The following is an 18,615-nucleotide window of genomic DNA, read 5'->3' on the forward strand; positions in this document are numbered from 1 at the left end:
TGATGACATCGTGAATCTCTGCCACGTTCCTCCCTCGGCAGGGATTCGAACCTGATGACATCGCGAGACTCTGCCATGTTCCTCCGTCGGCAGGACTTGAACCCGATGGTATCGTGAGACTGCCGCGTCTGGCGCGAGACTCTGGCAACTATAGTAACTACTATACTAGGATTCAAATCAGATGTCAGCGTCGAGTGAGACCGAGCTTGACTTCCCTTTACCACCCTGTGCCAGACAAAGCCTCCCAACAACCTAGGAAATGCACGTAACAGAATCATTAACCACAATAATGATTTTAATTTCAAATAGTAATGAAAACAAAATAATGAGGTATCATTTAAAAGCAATATCCCAGGTGTGGTTGAAAATATTGCAGTTTTAGTCACGATTTTGTGCAAATATTGCGTCTCCGAGACTTTAAAAGAAACCCCAAACACGCAAGGAGAAACTGTCTTCCAGATGTGCTAGACCGGGTTAGGTACGTACATATTGCTTATTTGAAATTGTATATATATATATATATATATATATCATACATAAACGTATATATAGATATATATTTCACTTTTTCTCACAATTTCAGAGAAAGTTCCCGAGTTAAAACAGTTGAATATTCTATTCTGTCTGTCAATATTATTCGGTGCTGTGTCTGTGATTATATTGATCCTGGAAGTATAAACGATGTCAGGTCGTGCTACAGTTACAGTAGGCCTACCACTGTTAACAGTTGTGCTGTTTGTTCACTTCTCCAGCAGTAAGTGTGACTCTAAAAATGTATATAGTTTATTTACAATATTCAAATTTTAGTCACATATATCTACAAACTATGAACATGTGATAGGCCTAAACAGTCGAACTCGGTGCTCGAATTGTCACAGTAGTCGTCTCAATATTTCTGAGTCCTAGATCTATATTCAAGTGTAAGTCGTCTTGTGGATACTAAGTTGTCACATAGACTGAAGTCGCCTCTATTTTCTTTAGTTCCGATTTCTATTTTCAATTCAATTTACTAAGTGTAATCCATCATTATTCTACGGATGCGACGACATCTGTGTGCAAAACGAATCTGACTGGATAACTTCACTCACAATCTCCATAATTACATGTCTCTCATAACGTGATAGGCCTAACACCTACTATTGTTACTATGGAATAACGGTGATAACGATGATAACTCGACTCGATTGCAGTTAATGCGGAAAACGTCTGGGGCGAATGGGGACATTACGGAAGATGTGACGCGTGCGGCGATGGCACTAAAACACGGACGAGGAATTGTACGGATGAAGCTGACAACGCGGTTCCGGTATCGGGGTGTCCCGGAGAGAACTTTGAAAGCGTAGCTTGTAATTACGGAGCTTGCGGTAAGGTTTAAAACGTTACCACTTCCCCCAAACGCCATCCCGATAGTACCAGCTTTACAGCAGGTTTTCATTCTTGAAGTGCCACGGATTATTAAATCAATATAGTATTTATTGATTATTTCAGTTAATTGTGACGGTTCGGCGACAGACGATCACTGTCCAAGTATGTATAACTGAATGAATTCAAAGATAACAACTTCATTCATTATCTGAATTTGTATTTCAATCGCAGAGATCTTGAAATAAACATTAACACGTGATTTCCAATCGTAACGCCACCTATATCCCATGTACAATTGATTTTGTCTTATCGTAAATAGTTTGAGTAGGCTAGTGAATTCGCAACACTAGCGCCCCTAGTGGAACATCGATTGCCACAGTAGCATTACCATTACCATTTATCCAGTATAGGAGGCTGATCAACGAAATGAAGTTAATTCTTGTTTTATCTGGTCTGGGCATAAACTGATACTTAATTAAAATTGTGATAAATCTATCCATGATAACATTTGTTCCAACATAACTGAAATCTTTGGATCTTTTTTTGAAGTTGACGGTAACTGGAGTGACTGGGGTAATTACGGAAGTTGTAGTGTCACGTGTGGAGAAGGCACTAAAACACGGACGAGGACTTGTACAAACCCGGCCCCGTCGAATGGTGGAGCTGTTTGTGTGGGTGATAACAGTGAGTCTACAAGTTGTAACGATGGCCCCTGTCCAGGTACGGCGATCAGCAAATTCATATTCGAAATGATAGGAATAGAAATTCATTTTTTTAACTAAAGAGTTAGATATGATCCATTAGATCTCCCTATGACGCACTATCCTACTAACTCTTGCAATTAAACACTATCCACGCAATCTCGCAATGTTTTAAAGGATCTACAAATCAATTCAAACCATTCAAAGCCCATTTTATAAAAATGCATTCCTTAAAGAAAAGATACGGAGAAAAAGACACGAAAAGTGGGTTCCGAACACGTGAGCAGCGTCTTGATGGTAATGCGTATCCCCTAATTCTATTAATTCGCAGTCGATGGAAACTGGAGCAACTGGGAAAGTTGGGGCGACTGCGACATAAAGTTGTTCGATTGTGGCGAAAGAACGCGGTCTCGTACTTGTACGAACCCGGCTCCGGCGAACGGTGGCGCTGATTGTGTGGGCGATTCGAAGGGAGAAAAGGCGTGCAGATGGACGCAGTACGGACGGTGGCCCTGGATGCGTCGATGTGAATAAGCCGTTTATTGCAAACACATTGTCTTCAAATGTTGATGATAACGTGACGTTTAAAACGTAAATAGAATAAATTTTAATTGATTACGTCAGTAGAATTTCTACCTGTTATTTATGTTTTGAATTTACTCATTGGGAAAACATTGCCGACTGCATCCTGACCACCCAATCACGTCATCAGATTGATTATCATCCGATCTATTTTCCGATCCAAATTAAATCACCTATTGACATCATATTAATAGACGAAACGATGCAATAATATGAAATCATGGGGATTTATGGAAGAATATATCATTTCGGAGGAGTCTTCACATCAGATCACTAGTGGCCAATTCGATGATGTCATCTTATTGTAGTAGGATCTGTAGGCATTGTATACGACATTGACATCTCGTTTTTCTGGATGGTTCAAACTATGACGTCATCTTCGCTGGATGGAAGACGATCGGATCATCCGAAAAATATTGAGATTGATACCACGAAATGCCCACACGTGCAGCAGGTTTGCTATATGAATCATTATCATAAACATGTTTGTAATTGTTTAATAATACACACGAAATTGTAAGTAAAATGTAATATACCAGGTTTCGTATGAGATGTTATATCTCTGGCCTGAAACACGCAAAGAAAAATTGTCTCCTCGAAGAGGTAGGTAGCAGTGCGGAATATTCATTTATATATCGGACATGGCTCATCATAGCAAGTTGTTTATGTCAATGTTCAATCTCGCGGAATTCTAGAGAAACTTTAAAAATTCTTCATATGAGTTCTTATACGTTTAACTGAGTCTGTTGCAGGTAGAGATCTTGAAAACAGGAATGACGAGTTGTCCTACAGTAAAAGTAGTTCTACTGAAGCTCATAGCTGTGCGGTTTGTTCAGTTTTAAACCAGTGGTGTGTATTCCAAATTTTCCAAATTTTTATAAAATTCTTAGTCATATTTTCCACAAACTACTTGTATCGTGTAACCGTAGACATAGGCCTACACTCGAACTCGATTCCGTGTAATAATTAGTCGTCAGTTTGATAACGAAACATTGGAGAATATTATAAAAATCCGTCTAATTTCCAGTGAACGCGGAGGACGTCTGGAGCGAATGGGGAAGTTACGGAAGTTGTGACGCGTGCGGCGATGGCACTAAAACGCGGGCGAGGAATTGCACGGATGATAATGGCAATGTGGTGACGGTATCGCGATGTACCGGAGAGAACTTGTGATAAGCTGAATCAAACCAACAGGTTTCGTTCCCGACAGGTGTGTGACTGGTGGGTGCATCAGGGACGCACGAAATAAAGCATACAAATCTAAATCAATTAAAAATGTAGAACAATTCCTATTATTTTAAAGACCATTAAAAACTTCCTCACTACCGGATCTGCGACGGCCCCGGTGGTACCAGCTGTTCCACCAGATGACGGGGCGTCATTCGTGAGTAAGACAGGTTCACGTACCACAAGTGAGCAAGCAATGTAGAATTCTTGAAGTGCTACAGATTATCTAATATAGTTTTTAATTGGTTATTTTAGTTAATTGTGGCGGTACAGCGACAGATGACTGCGCAAGTATGACTATAAGATAAATTCATCATATTTCCGCCTATCGAAATCGAGAGTTCAGAATTTGGGTTTTAAATCACCACATTCTAAGACTTGCACTACTAACTTTAAAACACGATTACCGACACGAGTGCCAGATATATCGCGATCAGCGTCCATTCCATTTCTTTACGACTAACTATCGACGACGTTTGTATTTTGCTTGAATGGATTTCAAATCGATCGTCAGTATAGTGTAGAGAATAGGATTGAGGGACGAGTTGATCGGCAAGAAAAGAACCGCCAGCCAAGCCGCCACCTGATTCGGTATTTCTACCCGAAATACCGCGCAAAACTGAACAGTGATTATCGGTAGCCAACAAAATAAATTTGAAAGATTTATCACCAAACTCCTGCGTGCCAAAATCAGTTCAGTAGGATCAATTCTACCCGAGCCGGACCTGCTTCCAGATACGTATCTGTACATCTGCGCATAAGTCACCATTATCGTAACAAGTATTGCCGAGTTGGACACGGCAAAAATAGCCAGAGAATATTGCCAGGCGTCGACATCATTGGTCAGTAAATTCATCGGTAAACAAACTCCGGTTGTGCCATAGAAATTCGGACCGAAGTACGGCAATTGTGAAAGTGGTAACAGAGAAATCGTACCCAAAATGAGCCAGCAAATACAGCAAATACTGGTGATGAGTCTAGGGGATACAAAAAAACTGTCAGAAAATAGATCGATGATGTTCGAGTATCGATGACGTGTTAGAATAAGCAAGAATGTTAACGAGCCTTCACAGGAAATGGTTACTAAAATCCCGGCAACGCGACACAATGAACTGCTCGTCCACATTTCAGAATTTAAGAAATAAATGCCTTTGTAAACGTAATCAGCTCCTGCTATAAAGAATAGATAAATCGACATCAGGAAATCACAAGCAGCGAGATTCATGATGAGGATATCAGAAGATCTGTTGCGCGTTTCGGATGATGGTAGTTGAATGCGCAGTAAAATTACAACGCTGTTGGCGAAGAAACTGAACGCAGCGATGACCCAGATTATAGCTCTGAGGACCGAGTTACCCATCAGGTCAGAACAGGAGGAAAATTGATCAGCTTCAGGAAGGCAGTTATCAACATTTGGAGCCATGCAGCAAAATTTGTAAGCATCAGACCTTAGGGTCTCTAACGATGTCAGGTTGTTGAAAGCGCTTGCTTCTGTAGAAATGAACTTTGAATTATTAGCCAAATCGAGATGTAACAGTTGGCCTAAACTGGAGAAAGCATATTTTGATATACGGTTGATTCTATTGCTGCTGATATTCAATGAAGTCATTGAGGAAAGACCTTCGAATATATTTGCACCAAGTTCCGAAATGTGCATTCCATGAAGATCAAACAGTGGAAGTGAATCTAAACCACGAAAGCATCCTTCCTCCATATAGCGAATTGGATTTCCGGTCATGAATAGTTTCTTTAAAGCGCCCAAGCCATAAAATATATCCGCAGATAAGGATGTTATGTTATTATATGTAAGGTCTAAGGTGTGAAGGTTATGCAGGTGTGAGAACGAATTGGGTACAACGTGCGATATTCCATTGGAGGAGATGTTGAGAATACGAAGGTAAACGAATGAAGAAAACGTCGACACATTGAAAATAATTCTGTTATTCGACAACATTAGAATTCGACTTGATATCGTGAAGAGGCCACTTATACCGGTGAGACCAACATTTCTACAGTAAACAGAATGACCTTGACACTCACAACGGCTAGGACACGTGACGTTACAGAAAGCCTCGTCGTCAGTGGTACTTTTACAATTTACAACACCGTCACAAACTTCAGATTGTGGAATACATCGATTTTCATGGCCACATTTAAACATCCCCGGACATGAAAATGACTCGCAATTTTGCTCATCTTCTGAATTGGGACAATCTGATTGACCATCGCACACCTGTCTGATCGGTATACAGTACGATGCTGGACATTTTACAGTACCAGCTGGACATTCAAATTCTTCACATTTTGATAAGTGCTCGAGATTTCTACAAACGAAGTAACCATTTGTTATCCTTTCAAGAATACATCTGTGACGTCTTGAATAACAATGGGGAGAATCAAAAGAACATCTTTGTTCAACGGATTCTCTGCACAGATTAGTGAAGTTAGTCGTACAGTGGTTCTCATTATTGCACTGAATCGTAGGATCCACTGTAACATCAGTATTGTCTACTAATTCGTCTTCTTCAAGGCTCCCTTTGCAATCCACGACACCATCCTGATACAACTGAGAACTGATACAGTCTCCATTGTTACACAGAAACCCCTGACACAGTTGAGAGGTGCATCCCATTTCATCGGAGCCATCAATACAACCAGTGACTCCGTCACATCTTTTAGACCTACCCACACATTGACCATTCTCACAACGAAATTGGTCGGAAAAACATGGGAGATGAAAACACGAGTTCTCATCAGAACCGTCCAGACAATCTTGAACGAAATCACAGAAACCACTGATTGATATAATCTGACCATCAGAGCAGTGAAACCTGCTGTATAAATTCATATCCGTACAATTGAGTTCATCTTCACCATGTTGACAGTCGTTTCTGGTATCACATACGCGATGGTTGCTGATACATCTTTGATCGTTACATTCAAACTGCCACGATTTACAACCGCTTATAGAAGCCAACTCTTCACCAGTGTAGGAACACAATACAGAATGCAGAATTACGTCTTCAGCGGTGACGTCGCTCGTATTAGAAGACCAAACCAGTGAATGAATATACGTGATTTCATCCCTGGTTAGTGTTGGCCGTATTGCTCTAAATCTGGTCATTCCATCAATTACTAACACGGCGCCATATTGGTGCTGATAGTTAAACGTAGTGATTAAGTTACTAACTACTGTGTCCGTCAAAGAAGTAATCGTGCCTATTTCGCAACGGATGTCACGGCACATCTCGGTCGCTGTTTTTATATCTAAACCTCGATGGTTGTTCCAGTCTGTCAGTATTTGATAACATCGCCCGGCTACACCTATCCAACCTCGAGTACAGGTTGAGTTGACAGCAAGTACGTCTAGCATTGTATTTATTTTTGTTTCATTTGCAATCGTAGTAGGGCTATTTTCCTGCTTATTATATCGATCCGATTCGCAAACAAAGGTCGTATGGACCTCTTCGATTAAACACGGGAATCGAACCCAGTTCGCCGATCCTCGTGGATTATTCAGTATCATCGCCGTACACGGCATATTGGCGTCATTTATTGGTTGCGTTCTAAGAGGAGATATCAATCCTTGAATAACTTCCGGTATAGTTTCGTTACTCGTCGGTTTATACCACTCTGTGTAGCTCAATGGTTTACCGTCACTCCACGCATAGTCACCAGTAGTATTCGCCTGTAAAAAACGAACTAAAGCATAGAGGTCAATCAGTATATACGTCTCCACAAGGAGGGGGTAAAATGCATACCAGTCTTGGCCTCCATCGATTGGAAAAACACTTCGAAAATTTGATTTACCTTCAGTTTTAATCCAATCATCATTATGAGCACTTTTTGTGAATACCCCTCTTGCAGAAGTTTCGTAGCGAATAATCTTTTAATGGAAATCATTTCTTGTTCTGAGTTGATACTGAGCAGGTGTCCTGTGTACTTCTGTTTACAGTACAATTCAGCGTTCTCCCAATTCAGACGTTCGTGTTTGATATATTTGACACAAGAAAAGTAACCAGAATCATAGAACCCCGGTTTACATTGAGTATCTTTGGTCGTCGATGCTTTTTCTAAAGTATATTGTATTTGGAATTTAGGGACTCGTTGTTTTAACACGAATGAGATGTATTTATCCGTAAGACTGTGGAATACGCTACCGATTAATTGATGGTTCGTTGTGCAGATCATCAGATCGGGTTGTTGAAAATTACCAATTGCTTGAATGAAAATGACCGGATCTTTTTCCAATAGAGATGTTTTTAAGCACGGCGTGTTTTCCATGTATTTTATCACGAATCTGTAATATTTGTGGTCCTCGACACGAGACCCAATCCCTATCGTCAGGGCCTCAAAACTATAGGTTTGTGGCCGCATCAACATGTCTGTGACTCCCGGATAGTTCGGCGACTGCACTAAGCCACATTCATCTTTTTCCTTGAACATAATTCCGATATGAAATGCCGAAGGCTTTTTCAAACGTTGACATTTACGACGTAGTTCAACTATAAGTGGATGTTGCCAGAAACCGTGGTCTCTTTTTAAAGTCACGGTGTTTAATACGAAACCGTTATTGGTGAACTGACTCTTTAAACCCAGGTACCTGCTGCACAGCGTCGTCGGTTGTCGATCGCAACGACCAACTTGATATTCGTGTTTTGACAATATTTTAAAGTTCTCGAAGGTCAAGCGTCGGTTCTTAGGTGTAATGACGACACAGTTTGACGTCATATTAATCAGACGTTCTCCCTCTTGCAGTATGTACCCCGTACAGTCCGTCAGTTGAAATCGCAGTTCAGTGTTACTTCCCAGTAGTCCGTCCCATTTGTAAGCGTACGCTACTATTGTAACCGCACCACCTGCTGAAATCAGACTGACGACGTTACGGTCGTATCTATTGGAACTAGGACAATACGGTCCGTAGCGTGTAGCCACCGTCAAATTACCCCCATCGTAGATGTAAAATCCGGCTCGCTCGCAGTTCTCCGATAGAATCAACATTCTCATTCCATTATCGTGAATATCGACTTTCGATGTGAATTCTATTTTAAACACTTGGTACTCAATCGTCGGTTTGTTTCTCGTTGGGAAATATTGGAAAGGTGAGAAACCTGTCGTAAACTGCAGAGAAAAACGATAAAACTCGTGAGATACTCGTATAATCATGTTCGATGATAATATTTCTAAAATCGTATTAGTTTACTTACTTGCCACGTTGTCAATTGAACATCTGCCGTCGAAAGCGATTTTATCTTAAAGTATATTTTCATTTGAGACTTGGTCAATAGTTCGTCTTTTAATAAAACGCAAATAATGACAAGAAAGCCCTCTGATTCTACGCTAAGCGATTCCAGGTAGTTGTTACCGAGTAAAATATCAATTCCTACAATACGTAACCCTTCCATCTTAAAGACACCGATGACATTTTTCGAAGTGACGAGATCTCCAGTCCAGTTGAAGACGACGTACTGTAACACCTGCACGGTGATGGACCAGCAGTGTAAGCGTTTTGTTCCTGTTATTACGTGTAAACTGTTGTCGTCTTCGGAAATAAGCACTCCCGATTCGTTATTAGAAATCTGAATCAACGGATTAGTCACGTTCCAATCTGATATTTTGTAAATTTGCACTAGTAATTGCGCATGAAATTGGAAATTTTCGTACAACAAACCTGCGATTGCGGCCTTGTTGGTTTTTGAATAAAATGTCACCGATGGTAGTCCAGTTTGTGCAGGTATATTGCCAATAGGTGCGCTGCTGGTGTTCCAACCGTCATATACTCTAACTGAAGCCGTCTCAAAAATGCGGAAAATCTTGAAGCTAACAGCTATAAATGTCAGATTCAGAGCGAAATAATCCGTAAGTCCAACCCACTCTAAATAGAGATAACACTGTAAATTGCTAATAGCAAATTTGTACCCAATCGATGTTTGTAACTTGCCTAATCTAAGATGATGTCTCCTTCTACAATTGTTACTTAGATTCAAATGACTTCGTTCATAACGATACGTGATATAAACTCGACTACCCCGCGCACTATCGACGTTACTCCTAAACATCATCGAGATCGAATCGTTACGGCGGATTTCTCGTCCTCCGTAACCGCAGAGTCTACTATCGGACTCGCCGACGAGAAGGTAGTTATCGCTACAGAATATTGACGGCTCGATTTCGTAGTATAATTCGACGTTAAAAGTTCCCCCGGGTGAAGAACCGTTGACGAACCAACGACATTCAACACCACGCGTTAACGACGGATAATTCGGTGAAACGATGTAACCGGACGTAGAATCGACTGGGTACCAAGTGTTGTTACAAGACGAACTGGCCGTCACGGAATCGGACCGATCAGCGTGAACCATCTGAACTCGCCAGACGATCAGCGACGCTGTGAACAGCGCACATAAATAATCCATACCGAACAACATATACACGACCGAATGAACTCACATCATTAAAATTTTAGATCGGATTACTTTTCGTCAGTCGTAGCTTCACACTTATCACAGTTCATCCAATTAGGGAAATTTTCATGAAATGGATATTTTTCTTCGCTGCTGTAATTATTTCTGAAATAGGACATGTATAAACATATATTTCAGAACTTATTTTATATATACCTTTGAAAATATATGAACACGTTGAATCCATAACCGTAATATTATGAAAACTAATAATTGCACTACAGAATGGTTGGGATTTGAGTTTGTGGCATTAAAGCCATGTTGGAAATACGCTGACTTATCTACAGTCGAACCTCGTTGATTCAATTACGTTAAAGACGAAACCTGTTTATATCGATGATTTTCCGTATGTCCCAATCAAGATATCTATATCAATCATGCAAGGTTTGGATAATACGAAACGTGTTTAATAAGATATTTTCTCCTTAGCCCACAAGATCCATCGGAACGAGGTTCCGCTGTATCATTCTAGGACGCTCTCATTATGTTCAGAACGGATTTAGCGTTCCCAATCGCAAAACGTCCGTTCTAATTAGGGTCCGTTCCATCTAAGAACACGATGGAAATTTAATGACGATATCAAGAGAACTCGAATCCAATTGAATCGAAGTCAAACATCTTTTTTTTAAATGTCCCTTTTACAAACCCGATACACCTGCCGAAAACGAAACCGGGAATTCGATGTTGAAATCGGAAATCGAAGTACAGGAGATATAGTTGTGTGGGATCGGCGGTCCAATTTACGGAAGTAGACAATTGGATATCATTCTGTTAAGAAACCTTCGTTCTTTAGTGGGATATCGACAGTGCATCTGGCCATTATTTATTGATGATAAAATACTGAAGTCTTTTGTCTCCAAATTGAAGAAAATATCGTGAATGTAGATTCTTTCAACTGCTCAACGTCTGGTAAGTACACTACACGATGGACATATATTTTTAAGTATGACGATTGTAGGATGGGCAGGTTTGGACCACAAGGTGGCAATTTCGTGGTGCTACATTCGCGCTTAGACTGGCCCTAAGTTGTGGGATTGGTTACTGATACAAAGTGAGCTTAAACTGGTCATAAGTTGTTAGATCGTCTGTAGAACCAGGATGAGCTGAGACTGGCCTTGAGTTGTAAGATTGGTTATAGAACCCAAATGAGCTTAGACTGGTCATGAAGTTGTCAGATTGGTTATAGAACCAGAATGAGCTTAGACTGATCTTAAGTTGTACGATTGGTTATAGAACCAAATCTAAACCTTTAGAATGACGGAACTCACAACTGGGTTAAGCGTCACAAAACATGTGGTTTTGTAAAATCGATTATTTCGCTGTTATTGGATTATCTTTCCCATGTTTTTTTTTCTAGTAATCAAAAGGTTCAATTCGAAGTGACCAACTACAATGTTGGCAGTTTCACTGTTAGTGACCACGTTACTCGTCGTTTCTGTTACATCAACAAGAGGTAAGCCTTTCACTGGAGAATGATTTAATATCCTACAATAATGAATGAATGAATTTTATTTCTCAACACATACTATATGGTTTACATAATTACAACATAGAACATTGACCAAATTTTATTCATTGAGAAGACAACCCCAAGTCTAAACATTGTACCAAATGATGGGGGTTCCCCAAAAAGAGCAACAGTGAACATACGTGAATACTCAATATGAATGCTCTATAATAGCACATATAATCAATTAGTTTACAATGAATATTATAAATTGGATGATAACAATGATAGAAAATTTGATAGTGAAAATAATACTGAAAATTATAATCATAATGATCATAACAAAAATAGAAATGCGAATGATAAGCAGTAAAAAATGACAAGATCGACAATTATAATGAAATGCATGATAATCCTCAGATGATAATATAAGATATGATAATGCTAGTAATGATTTAAACAGAACAAACGACCACCATTGATAAAACACTATATCCGTGTTGTGATGATAACGAGAATCCCACAATAAAGACGAAAAAATAAAGTCCGAAAATATTTTCTTGAGATGGAGGTATGTTCGTCGTTGCGACTGTTTAAACTAATAGCACCCTAGCTGGACACGAACCTGCGACCTCCAGCATGCCAGCCGAGCACACTAACCACTAGACTACAGATCGGCCATGTCAACGTGTCTGTAAGTTTGTCAGGTCAGTGTGGTGACTATATCAGCTGTGAAGACTGGTGACCAGTCGAGTGTGGTGACTGAAGACCAGTCAGGTTTGTTGACTGTTAGTAAAAACAACGTCTGCAATAAAAACTCCAAATGCAACTTACAATGAACTCAGATCAATAAACGATTAACAATCAGTAAAACGAGACTGCTGTTGATAGTTATAGGTAACGTGTGCAATGTAGCGCACACGCTGGATGTGTGCTTGCGTGCACACGAAGGAGATTAGATCAGGTGACTTAGTGGAAGTTTGTTGGGAAGTAAGAGGAGCGATTAGTTAATATTATTGAAATATATAAAACTTATATCGGTCGGGTCAGGAGGGAGTTGAAAGAAAGTAGCAGAGTTTGAACACACTACAAAATAGGAGAATTGTCACAATCAAACGTTGAGAGAAGATGCTACGATAAAAACCCACACTTTAAAGATTTAAAGTATCAAAAACCGATGATTCAAAAATCAGCTTGAAAATATTGTGATGATTGAATTATGATTTATGATGATTGAATTATGATGAATTATGTCATTTTAAAATCTTCAGCTCATCCCGGAAATGTCCACGACGCCATATTGAGAATAAATACGCGCGCAGCAGCGGGCGCGGAAACGGTGACCGATGAAATCATCGAAATCAACGAGAAAGGTGACTGGAAGATCGGCCAAGTTATTAATCATTAATTATTAGTAATTGATTACTAGATAATGAATTTCTTCAGTATCTAATTCATCGATAATTTGAATTTATTTGAATCCAGTTGGGGAGGAGAAATATTTCGTAATTACGGGACTCGAATCGATGCCTAAAATGGCGTACCATAAGGAAACATTGTAAGCCCAATACCGTTCAATTTTCTTCGAAATTCAACTAGGCAATGCTACTTTGAATACCCGTGCGAGTAGTTTTCTTTCATAGACATTCGATTCAAGATTTTCGAAAAGAAAATATAACTAAACTATTGCTAGGAGAAGGGCGTGTATGATAAGGTTACATCATTAGTCCAAGGACCATTCTTTTGAGAATGTGCAGAAAACCCTTGATCGCATCTTGCACGATTTTCGCTGATATTTTGATGACTTTCTGCGGCAATGATCAATAATTTTTCTTGGACAGAAATGAAGAGCGAACATGGCGAGAAGATGCCCCCGATAGAGGGCGGAGATATCGCTACTGACCCAAATGCTCCACATCACGCGGGTAACGTCACAAAACGGGCCTCGCAAATGGAGAGAGAAAGACTTTGGCCATTGAGAATGATCCCATATGTGTTGGATTCTAGTCTCGCAACAGGTGAGAGAGTTAGGTTTTTGGCTAAGATTTAAGGCCAGCAAAATATTAATAAGCTATTTTTTGTTATAGCCAATCGAACAACTCATTAAGACCAGTCCAAGCTTATTTTGGATTCTTTATCCAATCTTACAACTTAAGGCCAGTCTGAGCTCATGTTCAAACCTAATAATGTTTTTTTCTTTTAAATATTTCGACAGCCACAAAAACTCTAATCAGAGATGCAATGGACAGCTACGAGGCGAGAACTTGTTTGAAATTTACCAGGAAAAATAACAGCGATAAGAATTGGTTACGGTTTTTTAAAGGAACAGGGTGAGTTTAAGTTATGTTTAAGAAAGTTCCAGGGGCGGATTCAACATTCATAAAGGCTTTGGCACTGGAGTGCAATTTTTGTCCAACACAGAGGTCATAATTAGCTATTAACCATACACGACGATTCTTTTTTTCTTTGTTGGTACTTCAGTTGTTGGTCCTATATAGGACAGCTTTACTACCGACCAGGAAGCCAGGACGTATCGATCGGGAGAGGTTGTGAAAGCATCGGCATTATTCAACATGAGATAATGCATGCTTTGGGTAAGACTCTCTCCTGGCTCTCCCTCTCCTGGCTCTCCGTCTCCCTCTCCTGGCTCTCCCTCTCCCTCTCGATGCTCTCCTGGCTCTCCCTCTCCTGGCTCTCCCTCTCCTGGCTCTCCCTCTACCTCTCCTGACTCTCCCTCTCCCTCTCCCGGCATTCCCTATCCCTCTACCTCTCCTGGCTCTCCATCTCCCTCTCCCGGCATTCCCTCTCCTGGCTCTCCCTCTCCTGGCTCTCCCTCTCCTAGCTCTCCCTCTCCCTCTCCTAGCTCTCCCTCTCCTTGCCCTCCCTCTCCCTCTCCTGCCTCTCCCCTCTCAATCTCCTCTCTCTCCATCTCAATCTTCTCTTTTTCTGCAGCTATTCTTGTTGGATCGTTTTAATGACTCCAATGCTGAGTATAATGTAAAGGACTTTGAATTGTGAATTGCAGGATTTTATCACGAGCAGGCGAGACCGGATCGCGATTCACACGTTGAGATCATGTGGGAAAACATTCAAAAAGGTAAAATATAATTTTGCTATTGTGAAATTAATCATAAAAGCTGCACCAGATGGCAATACGGTCAGTTATACGAAAAGTGATAGTTTCTGAATACATCATATACACAGTTTATCACTGGAAGTTGATTTACTTCTGAAAAGTTAATTTGAATTGAATTGCAAAGAACGATCCTCGCTTGCCAAAGTTACGGTTACATTGTTTGTTGCTAAATTGTTTGATTGTTGAATGTCGTTAGGAAAAGAGCATAATTTCAATCGCAAGTCGCTAGGAACCGTCGACACTCATGGAACCATTTATGATTACGATAGTCTGATGCATTATGGGACACATGCATTCACCAGTAATGGGAAACCAACTATAAACAGCCTCAGCGGAACTCGAATCGGACAACGGGCCGGACTGAGTGATATAGATATTTTAGATGTACTCTCATTCTACTCCTGCAAAAATGGTAGGTCTCAACCTAAACCAAACATGATCGTTGAATGTACGGCATTCGATCATTTCTTAAACTAAGAATGATGCAAGAACTTCCGACTTCTACATATTTCTTTCATCTGACTGTGGATCAAATTCCACAATTGGGTATAGTTATTCTGTGGATCCAATTCCACAATTGGGTATAGTTATTCTGTGGATCCAATTCCACAATTGGGTATAGTTTTTCTGTGGATCCAATTGCACAATTATGAATTATGTGGGTCTAATTTGATTCTGAATCCAGTTCCAGAGTTGTGTGGGTTTTATTTGACTATGAACCCATTTATACTTGAATAACGGTTGCACTGCAGAACAGTCTGTTATTACCTGGGTGAATAGATTATATGGAATCATAATAATTTGCCATTCTTTTTACAGACAAGAATGATACAATTTCGACGTGGTCAGTTTGGTCATCACCGTGTACTTCACAATGTAAAAAAACACGTCAACGTTTTTGTTTCACTGGCAACTGCCCAAATACGAACAAATACGACGTCGAATCGGAAACAGTTGCCTGCACACAGGCCGAATGTAACGGTAAATAAAAACACGTTCATCATGGCTCACAACTCGGGGTCCAGAGTTTGTGCAATCATGGCCTAGATTTAAGACCATTCGTAGCTCATTTCGGGTATAAGCCAATCTAACAACTAAAGATTAATACTTTTGCACTAGATATCCGTCTAAGATCTTCTACGTGTATTGCGGAATATTGGTATCACAGATTGCTTGATAAGAACCCTTGTTTTGCATATTGGCATGAATTATGAGCGCTTATTGGCATAATCAATCTTAATTCTAACGAGCTATCTTCGAAATGTTAATTCATGTTAATGCATTTCCTACTTATGAATTAGTTTGTGATCGCGGTATCTTTTCACGCAGCGCCAATCGATGGTCATTGGTCAAGGTGGACCACGTGGCCTAAATGCTCTGGCAAGTGCGGCGCATCGGGAACTAGAACACGAACTCGCAAGTGCAACGAACCGACACCGAAAAATGGTGGCGCTGACTGCAGCGGGGACAAAATACAAACAGTTAACTGTAAATTAGGGAGATGTGAAGTCGGTAAATATCCGTATCATAGTCAGGAAATCTGCATCCCGTCAGAGTCAGGAAATCTGCATCCCGTCAGAGTCAGGAATTCTGCATCCCGTCAGAGCCTGAAACTCTGCATCAGAGTTCTCAATCCATGTTTCATAACAGAGATTCCCTTCGTTTTTGTATTCAGGAATCGGTTCGGAGTTTGAACATGGTAATTATAACTTGTGGTCAGACGTGGGGACGACGGCTAAATGGATCCTCAAAGACAAAGGAACGCCATCTACTGGCACCGGTGCTAAGGACGACCATACACTTCAGGACAACACGGGTAAAGTTGCGAATGAAAAATATGCCTGTCTTTATATCAATCACAGGTGGATTCTATTGAAAGAAAGTTTAGACGAAGAACTGATTCAAAGTTAGTAGCCTATTGCTCTTATACTGATGAATAGTGAATTCGGATTTATTTCATTCAGGACATTTCATCTACATCGAAGCATCAGATTTGAAGAGAAACGACAGGGCTATTCTTGAATTGAAGAAAGTGACGTCAAGTGCTACTTGTAAAATGCATCTTTGGTATAACATGCGAGGCGAGACGATCAATACACTGAGCGTAACGGCAAATGGCAACACTATCTTCACTAAATCCGGCAACCAAGGTGAAGGTTGGAAAGAGGCCATCATGACGGTTCCAGATGGAGAGGATATTACAGTAAGATATGTATTCATAGCAGGACAAGGAAGAATTAGACCTTGGTTTAACAGTAGTTCTACTGGGTGTTGCTTTCTTCAGATATTCTGATCTTTTTATTCACTTTCAAAAACTGATCGTCCACACTTTCACTTTGAGACAACTTTGACTAAAAATGAACTGCAAACACCAGACAATAGACATTGAACACGTTCCCAAATGTTTTGATACTTTCTCAGTTTGTATCAAAAATATTGCCAATTTCTGGTCATTGAGTCCTGAAAAATGATAAATTTACAGCGCAAAATCGTACAAACGTGTCAATTATACTTCTAAACACTTTATTTGCGGACCAGTTTATGAATTGAGCGTGGGCCATAGAGCGCTATATCCGCCTGTGATCTCGACTTTCAATTTATTACGTAAGCTATTCGTGAACAAAATGCGGCCGGCGCACAATAGAAACTTCGCTCTATGTATTCTTTCATTACCGCCGACAAAGAGGACCGATATTTCGCAAATTGGATTCGGGAGGTTTAAACCTCCCAAGGTCAAATCACTAAAATTGTGACCTTCGTGGAGATTATCTAAAAAGCCGATGGTAATCAAATTTAGCAGAACTTTTTACCCAAACGTTTAATGGTTTGAAAATCTTTCAATGGCATTCCTAAGTATTTGATGAAAGTTGAGAAATCATAAGATATTCATATAACCATGGACTCTAAAACCTAAATCGTTTAAGAGTCCCTGGTATAAAAAAAAAACTTTGCATAACGAAGAAGCAAAAATTCGAATCTGATTCATCTGTTTGGAATTGATTCTCATGAAATGGAAACAAATGCGTGAGCACTACTCATTGATTCGTTCATTATTGTACAATATGTTTCATTTGTTGACCGTAAGACGTTGACATTATGTCAATTTCATTCAATTTACTTTGCGGCTTTACAACGGCTATTTCACTGGTTCTGCGTGATGAGATAATTCTGATTAAAGTTATTGTATTAATTTCTATATGTATATACGTAATGATACTCTTTCTGAATAAAGGATGCACGTTATTCGAATCCCCACCATTGTTCTCTACAATGTACGTTAATCAAACTCACGATAAAACCAGAGCCAAAACCATGGACTCAAAAACGAAGAATCCGTGGTCAAACATACAATTCTAATTTCCCCGTTAGTTCACTGATGCCGTCAGTTTCTATCGAATGCAAGGATTCTAGCCAATCAGAGAGGCGCATGCAAACATCCATTGGCATGTAAGTTATAGTACAACTTAGACAATAATCAAGGTGCGAGCCAATGTCAGTAACTAGAATATGTTCTTTCATCAAATATAAATAACTCAGCAGTAGTCAGTTAGTTGAGTTTGTTTGACTTGTTTTGTATTTCATCAATAAATCTATTTCATTCTATTTTAAAGTACAAACTAAACGCTTGAATTGCTTATAACACGACCAGGTATGAATTAGAATAGATTGGCTTAATATTTCGAATGCAAATTT

General features: G+C 39.9%; 2 protein-coding genes across 2 annotated transcripts in view; both read left to right on the forward strand.

The window, feature by feature from the left end:
- The first annotated feature begins 1,037 nt into the window (after nt 1-1,037).
- On the forward strand, nt 1,038-3,821 carry LOC141912177 (coadhesin-like). Its single transcript, XM_074803389.1, has 6 exons — nt 1,038-1,053; nt 1,191-1,364; nt 1,489-1,527; nt 1,915-2,085; nt 2,398-2,592; nt 3,676-3,821. The coding sequence occupies exons 1-6, from the start codon at nt 1,038-1,040 to the stop codon at nt 3,819-3,821; spliced, it is 741 nt and encodes a 246-aa protein (XP_074659490.1).
- Nucleotides 3,822-11,696: 7,875 nt separating this feature from the next.
- LOC141911780 (SCO-spondin-like) overlaps nt 11,697-18,615 on the forward strand; it is a 33,129-nt gene continuing 26,210 nt past the window's right edge. The window contains exons 1-11 of the mRNA XM_074802819.1: nt 11,697-11,792; nt 13,058-13,159; nt 13,628-13,804; nt 14,002-14,116; nt 14,268-14,380; nt 14,812-14,883; nt 15,119-15,334; nt 15,742-15,903; nt 16,252-16,434; nt 16,598-16,738; nt 16,887-17,125. Coding sequence (XP_074658920.1) covers nt 11,732-11,792; nt 13,058-13,159; nt 13,628-13,804; nt 14,002-14,116; nt 14,268-14,380; nt 14,812-14,883; nt 15,119-15,334; nt 15,742-15,903; nt 16,252-16,434; nt 16,598-16,738; nt 16,887-17,125 — 1,581 coding nt within the window. The 5' untranslated portion in view covers nt 11,697-11,731. The remainder of the gene's footprint in view (nt 11,793-13,057; nt 13,160-13,627; nt 13,805-14,001; nt 14,117-14,267; nt 14,381-14,811; nt 14,884-15,118; nt 15,335-15,741; nt 15,904-16,251; nt 16,435-16,597; nt 16,739-16,886; nt 17,126-18,615) is intronic.

Source organism: Tubulanus polymorphus, chromosome 10 (genome assembly GCF_964204645.1).
Source record: "Tubulanus polymorphus chromosome 10, tnTubPoly1.2, whole genome shotgun sequence".
NCBI classification, from domain to species: Eukaryota; Metazoa; Nemertea; class Palaeonemertea; order Tubulaniformes; family Tubulanidae; genus Tubulanus; species Tubulanus polymorphus.

What these genes read in the sequence shown, in the direction of transcription:
- LOC141912177 (XM_074803389.1), top strand. An exon ending in TAACGATGGCCCCTGTCCAG is followed by an intron (nt 2,086 to 2,397) that starts GTACGGCGATCA and finishes ATTAATTCGCAG; the next exon opens with TCGATGGAAACTGGAGCAAC. An exon ending in GTGGCCCTGGATGCGTCGAT is followed by an intron (nt 2,593 to 3,675) that starts GTGAATAAGCCG and finishes TCTAATTTCCAG; the next exon opens with TGAACGCGGAGGACGTCTGG.